Here is a 14,228-nt window from a genome sequence, read left to right on the forward strand (position 1 = left end):
AGTCTGACACTGAGAACAAACTCCACCTTATCCTTTGAAGGAAACCAATAATATGACCAAACTGTGATATCTGTCATATAAAATTGTTTCAAATATCTGTGCATGGGTGTGAAGGACTTTGCACAAAGTCCATTGCTGATCTAGCTCAGAGAAGTGGCTTATGTTTCCATAACATCATCATTGTCTTCTCGCTGTGGTGGGGGGAGGGCAGAGAGACAGAGGGAGCGAGCACACACATACGTGTTGCTTAGTAACTTCTTAATAACTCCCATTGCATCTGCAAGCACAAGCCTTCCCGCTTTGAAAATTACACTTACTACAAATATCTGACACAAATCCCTATGATGATTATTGTATTAGACTTCTAATTTGGTGTTTAGAGGAACACTTCAGCTTGTGCGTTTGTTTGAGTGAAGAAAGGCAGAGTCTTGACAATGGAGAAATTTTCGGGCTCATCTTTCTAACACAAAGGTAGGTGAGAGCACCCTAAAGATTTGATAAAACTTGTGAGTTATGTACCGTATAGCCTTTAGTCTCTGAAAAGTAATACACACGTTAGTAATTTAAATAGATCTCATTTTGAACTAAAAGTTTAAAACTCTTAGCTAGGTGTAATAGCAGACATCTATAATTCCAGCACGCAGTAGGACAGTCTTGTACATAGTTTCATGCCAGATAGAGCTACATAGTGAGACCCTGTCTTAAAAACTAAGATATACATAAGGAAAATATAAGATCTCTAGCATAAAACATTGTACTTCTGAAGACACATTTAAACAGAAAGGTGGTTTTTTTATGTCAAACTCGTTGTATGAGCATCTACTGAGTATCTGTAATGTAGAGGATATTAACTCCCTAGTCCTTTTCTAAAAGGAAGATTAAAAGATAGCTTCAAGCAGGAAGAGAAGCATTGTGGTGACACTGGTGACCTACATTTGTATAAGTCATGCTGTATACTCACAGGCAGGCAGCTCACTGACTCTCATAGTAACACAAAGAAATAGAAGATGTAGTATAAGGTCTAACATAGAGTAAAGGAGAACAGACACTACTACACGTTACACACTCACGCACATCTGCTGGGGACCTACTACACGTTACACACTCACGCCCATCTGCTGGGGACCTACTACACGTTACACACTCACACCCATCTGCTCAGAAGGCTGGTCCAACAGAATTATTAAGTAACTGATATATCCTAGGAGGATGCTACTGTTTCAATAGATATGAAAGAAAGTCTTTACTTCAGGAGCTTTGCATTTTAAGGGAGAAGCAGAAACAGATATAGAAGATGTTAGATGGCCATAGGCAAAACCCACTGTGAAGAAAACCCCAGGTTTCTTATTCCATGGTGTAATATTTCAGACTTCATAAGGACTAAGTTGCTCAAGGGTAGATAGAGTTGAAATGTAAACTACTTGAACCTGACTGCAATAATTGTGTCCTTTGGGCCAGATGCCTCTAAGACTGATCATGCAGCCCTGAGGAGATTATATAGAACGGTCATCACTTGATCCTGACCTGTCCTTGAGCCTGCCTCTAGGACTTTCTAAAGTGATTGACCACACGCGCAGGTGGACGCTAGTACTTCAAAAAGATGCAACCTGCCAATAGCGTTTAGGGAAGTTCTGAGGAAATGGGATAGACAGATCCCAGGTTCTTCACAAAGGCAGTGCTTCACAGAGTTTTAAGAAATGAAAAGAAAACCTCGAGCTGATCACCCTCACCAAGCCTTTCTTCAGTAATTTGTATTTCTTACAATAATTTTACAGAAAAGAAAGGGAAAATATACAATATCAGAGTTCAAATCATTAGAGAAAATACTTCACTTCAAATGGTAAACATGTGTTACTTATTTTAAAATCACAAGCTATTTTAATTTTTTAACTAGATTTTTTTAATGGGACATAAGACAATGCACATCTTAAACTAAAGTTGCCCAAATCAGGTGTAGTGATACACCATTAAAATCTCAGTGCTTGGGAGGCTAAGACAGGGGTCACAAGATCAATAACAGCCAGAGCTACTTACCGTGATCATGTCTCCAAATAATAATAATAATAAATTAGCCACTGAATTAGTTAATTAATTTAGAAAAGGTGCCTAAATAAAACTTCTCGGAGATAATGGTCACAACTATTGAGCTCTACATCCTTTCAGACTTCTTGACTTGTAGGTTTTTTTGTACCAAAATTACATCAGCTAATATACTGAGTGTTTAATCCATCACTACAGGGGAATCTTAACACAATTCTACACTATCATTCTGAAAGTTGACAAATTCTAACTGTACATTATATAGCACTTACCGAGCCAACTTCTTACACTAAGCATTAACTTAAATTCTTATTTCTCCTATTTGCACTGCTCTGTGAAGAGTCTTCTTTGTCCTTATGACACTAGGTATTTGGTTCATTCATCCTTTAGCCTAAATTCCTAAAGCAGAATTTCATACTAATAATGTTTGCACACTTTAAGTTTCTTTTTTCACTTTAAGTTTTAATACACATTTCCAAACACCATTTCTCCAAATTTTGTCCCCGGTATTCAACATATTTGAAGGTATTTTTTCACATATTTATATCTAAATAACAAGCCTTTTCAACATTGGCCAATATTCTAAAATATTGAAAAATAGTGTCTGTTTACAATTTTAATTTACATTTCTTTCCTTAACAGTATGATTAACCATCTTTTCATATGTAGGCTAACTACATTTCTCTGTGATTCATTGATAAAGTATCTGTCTTGTCCTCCTGATTGATAAGGGTTCTTCATTAAAGATATTAAGAATAGTCTAGGCATGGTGGTACACACCTTTAATCCTAGCACCTGGGAGGCAGAAGAAGGCAGATCTCTAGGAGTTTGAAGCCAGCTTGTTTACAGAGTGGGTTTCAGGCCAGTCAGAGATACATAAAGGAGACCTTGTCTCAAAAACAACAAAGATTAATAGTTTGGTTTTGGAAAGGGTCACAGACAGCTTCTATTTTTTTTTTTTTTTTTTTTTTTTTTTTTTTTTTTTTAGTTTTTCGAGACAGGGTTTCTCTGTGGCTTTGGTTCCTGTCCTGGAACTCGCCCTGTAGACCAGGCTGGCCTCGAACTCACAGAGATCCGCCTGCCTCTGCCTCCCGAGTGCTGGGATTAAAGGCGTGCGCCATCATCGCCCGGCAGCTTCTCATTTTTAATTTCTATTTAATTGTTCATATTTATAATGATTTTGAAACCATAGATGTTATATTCTGTCACTTAATAAAACCTAATTGTCTTTGATGCGATTTTCATCTACTTAAATTTTATATAATTTTATGTATTTATTTGGTTTTATTTATTTTTACATATGTTAGTGTTTTGCCTGCATGTATGTTTTTGTAGCACTTGTGTGTCTTGGAGCCTGTGGAGACCAGAAGGAGACATCAAATCCCTTTACAGTAGAATCAGAAATTGTTGGGAGCCATCGTGTCATTGCTGGGAATCAAGCCTAAGTCCTCTGAAAAACTAGCCAGCTGCTTTTAACCACTGAGTCATCTCACTAACTCCTCCAAAAACTATTTTTAAAACCTTCACTTTAATTTTATTCTAATGTTTTCACTGCTTGAACATTTAACATCTATGGTTTTCTTCTGTGAGAAATACGGAAGTACTGCATTCTATCCATATGTAAAAAGATGTCAAGAATTCAATCACATTTAGAAAAAGGCTCAATCAAAACTAGAAACTTACTATACCATGTGACTTTGTAAGCCAATTTCTGGGAGTTTGTCTTAAAGAAACTATAGATGCATGCAAAGAAAATCCTTTACCAATTGCTCTATGTCTCATTATTTGAAAATACTAATTAGAGCCCACTAGACAACTTAAGAGGATCATGACGCTTATGTGGCCCCCTCTATCCTATGCTTTCAGAAAGCCTGGCTGGCAATGCCATCCATCACTGGCTTTCTAATCTCCCTTTCTCAGCTCCAATCTCCCAAACCTAGCTTCTCACCTAGCTAATGCCTTGTTCCTCTCAACCCTGCTTCACAAAGGTGACTGCTACTCTGCCTGACTTACACTGGACCAATACAAGTCTCCATCTTAGGAAGCCATATTTTGGCCATCAATCTACAGAAGACCTGGCAGACTTTATAGCAACAGTAACAAGATGCAATAAAATAAAATGTAAAAAAAGAAACTATAGCATGGCCACACGTTTTTTAAAATAGGGTAATTAATTAAACCCCACATACGTTTTGAAAAGTAAAGCAGAGATACATGTTTAGTAACAAAGTCCTGATTTTTCTAAGGTATTACTAAAGTCTACAGAAGTCACAGACTCTGCCTTCAATGGTGTCATTAGGTGGATTTCCTTCCTTGTAGATACTGTTGATAAGAGAGAAAAGATTATATCACCTGCATGGCTTACGTGAGAATTAAAGAAACAAATAACTTCAGAATATTGGTTACAAGGAGGACCTTACTGAGTGCTTACACATTGAAGTAAGATTCCAATGAAGTTGTATACCTTGAACATCTGCCAATGAAAGATTGTAGAACTGTTTTAACTAAAAGTATGTAACTTAAAATCAAAAATAGCAATTTGTTTTTCTGTAGAAAAGAATTTTTATGATAGGAACATCAGGAATCTAAGATGCCCAAAGGATTTTTAAGTTTTATATGTATCCTAATTTCTCAAATAAAGATGTTTAAGTTGACCCAATTTTGAGGTAATTTTAAAGGAAAAACATGATTGTTTATGAAATCCTCTAGTACCCTTTTATTTTGAGGGAAAATGTTTTACTTTTTCCTCTTTATACTCATCTTTATTATGCTGTATTCTTCACACTTGATTCCACAAATGCCAGCTGTCTGCCTCTACTCCTGAAGTAAAATTTGGTCATGTTGCTGTCTGAATTATCTTAAAAATTTCTGAGATACAATTTGCTTGAAATGTAGATATTCTTATTGAAACTGATACTATTCTCTAATTGCTAGTTTCTGCTTTGGAAACAAAAGCTATTTTTATACCCTATAGAAATAGTATAAAGTCTTCGGAATACACACCAAAACTCTGACAAGAGCTCTCTTTTCCTAGTCCATATTCTGATTCTGACCAAGCAAACAGTTTTCTATTTCACTCCTGTAGTGAGTAGCACTGAGCTGAGCCACCTCTAATATTCTGTCAGAGCTCTAGTGGTCAGTTCTTCTGAGTAGTAAATGTTCACTAAACATCCCTCAACAGCCACTACTGCCCCTCAGCCTCCCAGGGGCTTTGTGGCTCCTTGGTAAGATCCAGGTTTCCAGTTTGCTAAAGAGCAGCACTTTTGAAGGACTGATTCTTCCTTCCTGAAGGTTGGGAGATGAAAATTAAATAGGCAGGCTACTTAACTAATGGTGTAAGCTTTAACTACCCATCAGGACACTGATAAGCCAAAGTAATTCCCAGACATCGATCTGGCAGAGTGGTATGGTCCAGATTTTCTGGATAATATTAAGGACAAGAGGATCAGTGGACACTGATTAAACATACCAAGATAGACTTTAGACAAAACTATTGCAATGAGAAAGAAAGTTTGAGCTCAACTCCAGATACATCAAGGATGGATGGGCATTTTCAGCAATGAGCCAATGGGAGTGAGAAGATTAGTGGAAAGTAGAGAAAATACTAAAGGGGGATGTGGGGAGTAGGATGAGTCTCAGAAAACTGGGTAAAAAGAATTCTTTCTACAGACAGACCAAGCACTCAGATGCAAGGATTTTGATATTAGAGAAGAGAAATGAAGAATTTGATCAGGCACCAAGGGTAGGTGAATCTCATTCAACAGAATTAGCAGGTTGTTTGTTGATACTGGGTTTGGGAAGAAAAGATAGGAAGAGGACTCAAAGAAGCCTAACCAAAATCTGGTCAAGGACAATTATCGTGAAGATGTAAGCAAGCCATGCACTGGTCTAAGCTTCAAAGAAAATCATAATTACCCTGAAGCTCCCACAAACTTTAAGGTGAAAATCAAGATGAAATTGCAGGGTTTTGAAAGCCCTCAGTGAAATGTGTAAAAGGCCTCCATGTGAAGAAGGTATCCTCACAAGGCAGAGGACACATCATAGATAAATGACCACAGCACATGAACCTCTCCCTATCCAGAATAAAGGCTAAGACTATGCCGATTCTCCCTGCAAACCAAGGACCATCAGGACAAGGAATTTCTAGGTCAAAACTTGAAGACTCTGGTCTAGTCATGATCGTCTGAGTACTTTAAAAAGCCTAGTAACAAAAACAATGTGTAATAAATGACATTTTGACCTCATGTTACCAAACTCCAAACCCTACCATATCTTCTCCCTAGGTAGATGTGACAGGAGCTTATCCTAGCCATGGGTCAGATGAACCACACCAATGTGAAGGAATTCGTCTTCCTGGCACTTACTCGCTTCCGAGAACTGGAGTTCTTTTTGTTCGTGGTCTTCTTTCTTGTGTATGTAACAACTGTGCTGGGAAACACCCTCATTGTGGCTACCATCACCTCTGAGTCCCGTCTCCACACTCCTATGTACTTCCTCTTGAGGAATAAGTCCATTCTAGATATTGTTTTTTCATCTATCACAGTCCCTAAGTTCCTGGTGTGTCTTTTATCAGAAAGGAAAACCATCTCCTATAATGGTTGTTTGACACAGATCTTTTTCTTCCACTTTGCTGGTGGGGCAGATATTTTCTTCCTCTCTGTGATGGCCTATGACAGATACCTGGCAATTGCTAAACCCCTGCACTATGTAACCATTATGAGAAGAGAGGTATGGGTGGCCATGGTGGTGGCCTCCTGGGTGGGTGGTGGCTTGCATTCAGTTGTCCAGATAATTCTAATGCTTCCACTCCCCTTCTGTGGCCCCAACACCCTGGATGCCTTTTACTGTGATGTACCCCAGGTGGTGAAGCTGGCCTGCACTGACACCTTTGCTCTTGAACTTCTCATGATCTCCAACAATGGGCTGGTGACACTGCTTTGGTTCTTCCTGCTCCTGGGCTCCTACACCATCATTCTGGTTATGCTCAGGTTCCATTCTGGGGAGGGACGAAACAAGGCTCTCTCCACCTGCACCTCCCACATCATGGTGGTGACCCTGCATTTCGTGCCCTGTGTATACATCTATTGCCGTCCCTTCACTACCCTGCCCATGGACACAGCCATATCTATCAATAACACTGTCATCACCCCCATGCTAAACCCCATGATCTACACTCTCAGGAACCAAGAGATGAAGTCAGCCATGAAAAGACTACGGAGGAGGCTGGGCCCTTCTGAGAACAATAAACTGGGGTGAGCCATCTGGTGAAGTCCAGAAGCCTAAAGCTAATTCAGTTCTCTGCATCTGCTAGTCTAAGAATAAGAGAAAGCTGGTTCTATACAGCTTCTGTGATACAGATGTCACCATATGCCTTCTATGATATAAACATGCAAATCCATTAGAGGGAATATGAAAATAAAATGAAGAGATGAGACCACACAATGTACATTATCTGACTTGTGCACAGGGGATAAGTCCAGGAGAAATGAAATCCCATAAGGGCTACTATTCTGTCATCTGTTGCTCTCAGGCCAACCGTTGCCTCACTTCACCCTGTCTGATGCAGAATAGCACTACTGTCCACAAAGTGATCAGAGAATGAAGTATGGTTAATGGTGTGAGCATGGTAGTTATGAAAGTCAGCATTACTGCAAATGTGAATTCAGTGTTCCCTGTTAGCTATCTATCCTTGCATTCCCAGATATACATGTACACATTGGTCAATTGTTTAAAATGTATTTCATCAATTAGTGAAAAGAAAAGGAATTATTTAAATTATGGTGAATCTGGTGTGTGTGTGTGTGTGTGTGTGTGTGTGTGTGTGTGTGTTGTGTAAAATCTATGTCTAAAGCCTGGCAATTGTGGCTCACGCCTTTAATACCACCAGCACGTGGGAGGCAGAGGCAGGTAAAACTGTGAGTTCAAGACCAGTCTGGTCTACAGTCTTCAGAGTGACTTCCAGAACAGCCAGGATTATATAGAAACCCTGTCTAAAAAAATGTCTAATCCAGCTACTTCTTATTCTTTGTTCCATTCAACTGATTTGTCCACTGAAATTAATCTTGAAGTTACATATGCAGCTTGTAGACAAACACTTAGCAAATCCATGATGCTATCGCATCTCAACCTCAACTTCCCTTCTCTCTCTATCTGCTCTGTTTTTTCTAAAAACTGTGTGTGTGTGCATGCGTGAGACAGAAAGAGAGAGAGAGAGAGAGAGAGAGAGAGAGAGAGAGAGAGAGAGAGAGAACAATCCATGGAGTCATTCCCAGGAGCCATCCCCCTTATTTGCTGAGATGTATTGATGTTTTTCTCACTAGGTGGGAGCACACCTACTCTGCTAGGCTGGTGGCTGGTGGATCAGTGAGCCACAGGGATCATCATCTCCCCAGCACTGGAATTACAAGTCTGCATGCCCATCTAATCCAGCTTTTTCACATGAATTCTAAAGAACAAACTTAAGGCCTCATGCTTAGGAGGCAAGTATCTTCCTGACTAAGGCATCTCCCCATCCACTTCTAGAACTTCTTTTTTCGATACAAGAGATTTATATTAGCTTAAAATAAATTACCCCCTTCCTATATGTGGAGTTATTTTGCTTTGCAAATACATTGCTATTAAGGACCTACCTTTGGTTAATCATCATTTTTATTATGTTGTTCTTTTTTTTTGTTTTTTGTTTTTCGAGACAGGGTTTCTCTGTAGCTTTGGTATGTTGTTCTTTTTAATTTTTTATTACTTTTACATAACAACAACAATTCCCCCTCCCTCCTCCCATTCCTCCCACCTTCCCCAAGTCCATCCTCCATCCATTCCTTTGAAGGGCTAAGGCCCCATGGGGAGCCAACAAGGCCTGGCACATTAAGTTGAGGCAGGGCCAAGCTCTCCCCTGCATCAAGGCTAAGCAAGGCATCCCATAGCTGGGGAGCCTACATGGGACTGAACTACAACCTGTACATGTGGGAAACAATTGTGTAACTTGGTCTATTTGAAGGACGTCTGTGTGACCTTCTGGTGTATGAGGTGGCTTTTTAGAATCCTTCTAAGGACTTTCAAAAATGAAATAAAACTAGACCTTTTGTCTAAATATTAGTAGACTATCCATGACAGTTCATCACAATTAAAAACAAAACGAAACAAAAAAACAACCTAAGAAATATCTTCCACCATTAAGGCCTATTTTAATAACAATATAAGATAGAAAGAAACATGTTGGTGTATGGTAATTTACAAATTACTATTGGCTATGTGTTAGAATTCATCCCTAACCCACAGGAAGGATTTCAACTGTGGATATGTAAAGACAACTTTTCTCCCTCTGTGCTTGCCTCATATTCCACCCTTTTGTCTCCTGATGGCCAATCAAAATTCAGTTTAAAAAAAAATAAGAAAGCTCAGGAAATTCAAGCACATATGAACTATTTTTCTTACAAGGTACCAAATTATTACAATGAGTAAGATTCAGTCAGAAAGGTTCTAGTAGATAATGCCCGTGTGTGGTCCTCCCTGACTCCCAGAAGATGAAGCTACTTGCACCCAAGAGTTTTGATCATAGGGCAGCACTTCTTAGTCTTTCCTTTTATTTATTCTTTCCACTTTTTACATATACATACATATCATGTGTGCATCAAAGTACAGCATATACATATATAGTAAATTCATTTTTTTAAATTTATTTATTAAAGATTTCTGCCTCCTCCCCGCCACCGCCTCCCATTTCCCTCCCCCTCCCCCGATCAAGTCCTCCTCCCTCATCAGCCTATGGTAAATTCATTTATATATATATACAGTGCTGATAATATCACACACATTATCCTTTCTCCTCTCCCACTCTGACAAACTCCTTCTTCTCAAGAATGTCTCCTATTTTCATGTCTCTTCTTTGTGACCTACTGAGTTTAATTATGGTTGCTTGTATGAGAATAGGTGGGAGATGTTTATTTGAGCAAGACAAACTTACTAGTAGTCACAACACTGAGAGTATGACCTCTCGGATGTGGGCTTTCCCTCTGGATGCTGTCAATATGTTTTATTACCATTGGTTAACAAAGAAGCTGCTTTGACCTACAACCGGGCAGAACAGAGCTTGGCAGGAAAACTAAACTGGAAGCAGGGGAAAAAAAGGCCAACTCAGGCAGTCACCATGTAGCTGCAGAAGGAGAAAGACGCCAGAATCTTACTGTTAGGTCACAGCCTTGTGGTGACATATAGATTAATAGAAATACATTAATTTAAGATATAAGAGCTAGCTAGGAATATACCTAAGCCATTGGCCAAACAGTGTTACAATTATAGTTTTTATGTGATTATTCGGGTCTGGGAAACCGGGAAACTAAAGCACAGTCTCCACTTGCACCTTCCAAAACCCCAGCAACAATATTCTAAGATAAGATAGTCACAGGCCCTGTCTTGAACAGGTTTTATGCAGATAATCACAAAACTGTGGGTTCATGGTTGTAACAGCCAAGTCGTGTCCAGAAAATAGCAATTCACAGCACTCTTTCCCCATCCTCCAGCCCTCAAATTCTGACACCTTTCTTTGGGGTTCCCTGAGCCTTGAAGTGAACATTATTGAAATCTTGTTTAAGACTGAGGACTCAATGATACTCTTGACTTTTCTTAAATTCTTATCCACTAATGAACTTCATTAAATATTTTTCTTAATGGCCCCACAAAGAAATATCTTACCAAAGATTTATTATATATCTTTTCACACACCAATATTTATCGAAGAACCACACATTATTGAAACAACTAAGATGGTTTTGCTTCCCCCAAAATCAGTTGTCCCTTTGTCCTCATGAGGAATGAGTGGTCCTACAACATTAGATACTCCCTAGACCAATATTTCTCAAAAAAAAAATCAGAGAACAAGAGAATGTATAGTTTTGTGCATTCCAGTTTTTGAAGACTGTGAAAGATAGCTGTCCTGATTAGCTTTAACTGTCAACTTGATACAAGTTAGAAATATTATGGGAGAGGATCTCCATTGAGAAGCTACCTAAAACAAATTGGCCTGAATACATGTCTATTGGAGATGGTCTTGATTATTAATTTAGGTAGGAGAGTCCAGCCCATTGTGGCCAACACCAGGCAGGTTGTTCTGAACGCTATAACAAAGTTATCTGGAGATAAGCCTGGCAACCAGCAAACAACATATCCATGCCTACTGCTGCACTTCTGTGGCTGTGAAGTGCATTCTTATACTGGAGATGCTGTTGTAGGAGATAACAAGCAGGCCTGCGATAGAGGTTCTGTCTTAACTTCCCCCAACAATGGGCAGTGACCCGGAGTCATTAGCAGAGTAAACCCTTTCTTCCCTTAATTTGCTTTTGGTTGGGGTATTTTATAACAGCAAGAAAAATTTAACTAGGACAGCCATATGGAATCGTACCACCTCATAAGCCAATTAAAAATATGTTAGTTTAAAAAAAGGAGACGAGAAATACCATTCATGCCTAGATAATGATGCTTCTGGAAGCTGGGTTATATTTTAAAAATTCAATACCAGGTGGTATACCTCCTTAGAAGCTGTTTCCCAGGGAACTGCCACCACCACGCCCAAAAATTTAGAACAGATTTCTTACTATTCTTTATGGTCTACCAGAAGAAAATGATAATATTCTATTTCTAAAGACACCACAAACCTTTGCTGCAAAATAAGAGAACCCTGCCCCTCCCTTCTTAACTACTGGATAGTGATGGATTCTGGAGAGGGGTATTTATTGTCTTCAGCTGCATACCCAACAGTGAGCCCGCAATTCCATACTCATGGCCACACAGATAGCTCTGGTTAAACTCAGTGAGTCACAGAACAAAACAAAAACATGGTAGAAAGGAAGGGCAGTTGACAGGGTGGGAAGGGAACAAAAGAGTGGGTGTGAGAGTAATCACAATTCATTATACACAGACACGAAATTATCAAAGAAGAAACTCAATAATAAATAATTTGAAGGGCAAAATATGTGGATACTTTAGCTTGCGTGCATATAAGTGATTTGCATTAATTACTTAGAAACTTGCTAATAGCTCCCACTGGGCCCGTGGAACTCAGAACAATGTCCATCCTACTTCAACGCTTACATCCAAATTCCCTTTGCTAATTTTCATTAGTTTGGGGTTCATAAAACAGTGCCCATGGCAAGGACAATTTGAGATAGGAAGAAAGTCACAGCAATGTGACTCCCAAGTCCTGCCCTTCCCATGTGAAGGCTAAAAAGAGATAGCATCAAAGCAGGCCATAGCTAATCTTCATAATACCTTCACCTGCAAACACAATGTTTGCCTCCGTCATCTGCACTGAGGCTTAGCAGCCCAGGCCTTAATGATATGCACTCAGGTTGGACACTGAAGAATTTAGGTAAGGACACTGAACTGTTGGAGTGTAGAATGCTATAGGCTGAACAGAATAAGGACCGTGAACAATGTGGCTAAGATGCTGCAGAAATAGTTGAAGGTTTAGCAGCTGTAAATAGAAAAATGGTGTTAAGTTTTAAGAAGTCAGGAATGCATTCAGGGAAAAAAGCAACAGACATGGACTCAGCACATCCAAAAAAAATTAAAAAGGAAGGTTTTACTAGAAAAAAAATTGCAAAGAAAGAAAGAACAGGTTTTGTTCCAGTTTAGGCATAGGATGATCCTTGAGGATCATGAAATCTTTCACTACAAAATAATTGCCTCCTTTTAGAGCCCTGAATTCTCTTTTGAAACGGTGTCCATATCAGAGGGTCTCCTTGACCTGAACCATAAACAGCAATATTCCCAAGCACACAGATCTAGCACCCAAGCTTCTTTTTCCACTTGATCAGTTCCCACAAGTTCGTTCAAACAAAAAGAACAAATTGGCTCAAACAGAAGTTTTATACTGAGGCATTTTACATTTTGTGAATGCAAAATTCTTTGTATGAACCCCTCCTCGGTAGGCAAGGAAGGTGATGCTTTCAGAAGAAAGGAAAGAGCCGGGTTAATTGAGAGCTTATTACGTTCTGAGAACTTTACAAACATCAGTACATTTATTCTTTACAGAGCTTCATGAAGTAAGTGTTATGCTTTCCCAACTTACAAAGAAAACAGGAGGAACCTAAAACACTCATTCCAGGTAAGAACAAGGAGGAAAAGACAGAATTCTAAGCCAGTGATGTCCTGCTCTTAAACCCTTGACTATTTCCTATAGTTAATACAAGCAAGAAGCCACGTATAACATGATTAAAGAAATACTTGTAATTTGCATCCATGGAAAACATCTCTATCTTACATCTTTAAGGTCAAGGTAGAAAGATGAGCAAAATAGAATCTTAGGGTCTGGGCTTTCAGATCAGTGGTAGACTTAATGCCCCGAATACCTGAGGGCCTAGGTTCAATGACTGGAGAGACAAGAGAGGTGACTCAAATTATTTATCTATATTATTTTTCAAAGTCATTGCTTTCCAAAGCTTGCCTAATCTTACTTCACAACTGGACACTGAACTATATATCTGTATGAAGGTGCCAGGAAAGTAATTCAGATGCTAAACCTAAATATAACTTTCTCCTCTGAGTAAAGGTTTGGCCTTTAGTCACCATCATAAAGTTCCTCAGACATTTTTAAGGAATAGAAAATCAAAGACTGAAAGTCAAAGTCATTTGCTAGGTGACTTTCTGCATGTCACTTATGTCTATAGCAAATAGTACCTTTCTATAATTGATCTTTAAGCTAGAACAGTTTGCTCAGTCCTGACTGACCTGGAGAAAAATACAACAAAGTAAAATTCCCCTCAGTTGAATATACACTTTCCTCCCCACCCCCAACTTAATAAAAGGATGGACATGCTACCAAGGGACAGGTGATGGCTGTCATTATGTCCACCTGTGGCAAGGTGAAAGCCAGAAATCCCAAGTTGAACTGACATTATTCAGTATTTCTTTATTGAAAGGCAAAGAAGGTAATTCACCTTACCATTGGTCTACATTGTCATGGTAATGTTAGTGGGGGGAAGGGGAAGGAGCAAGGGTTAGAGAAAGAGGGAGAGTTGTTTTTCAGACAAATCCACTCAGTGCAGCAGAGCAGTGTGGTGGAGATCTGAGTAAGAAGCTCCCCATCCTGCCAGACAAAGCAAGATGTCTGATCTTAAAGGTGCCTTTTTTAAGATTTTTTTATTTCTTTTTTAAACTATATGTATATGTTGAGGTGGTCTGTGCTCACATGAATG

The 14,228-nt window shown here is 39.1% G+C and overlaps 1 protein-coding gene across 1 annotated transcript; it reads left to right on the plus strand.

Annotated features, from left to right (window-relative positions):
- The first annotated feature begins 6,351 nt into the window (after positions 1 to 6,351).
- Positions 6,352 to 7,296, plus strand: LOC121454522 (olfactory receptor 4D6). Its single transcript, XM_041661917.1, has one exon. It carries the CDS (start codon positions 6,352 to 6,354, stop codon positions 7,294 to 7,296), a length of 945 nt encoding a protein of 314 aa, XP_041517851.1.
- The last annotated feature ends 6,932 nt before the right edge of the window (positions 7,297 to 14,228 follow it).

The sequence above is a fragment of the Microtus oregoni genome, unplaced genomic scaffold (assembly GCF_018167655.1).
Source record: "Microtus oregoni isolate MIOR12 unplaced genomic scaffold, Mior012 000012F_ref0000307, whole genome shotgun sequence".
NCBI lineage: Eukaryota > Metazoa > Chordata > Mammalia > Rodentia > Cricetidae > Microtus > Microtus oregoni.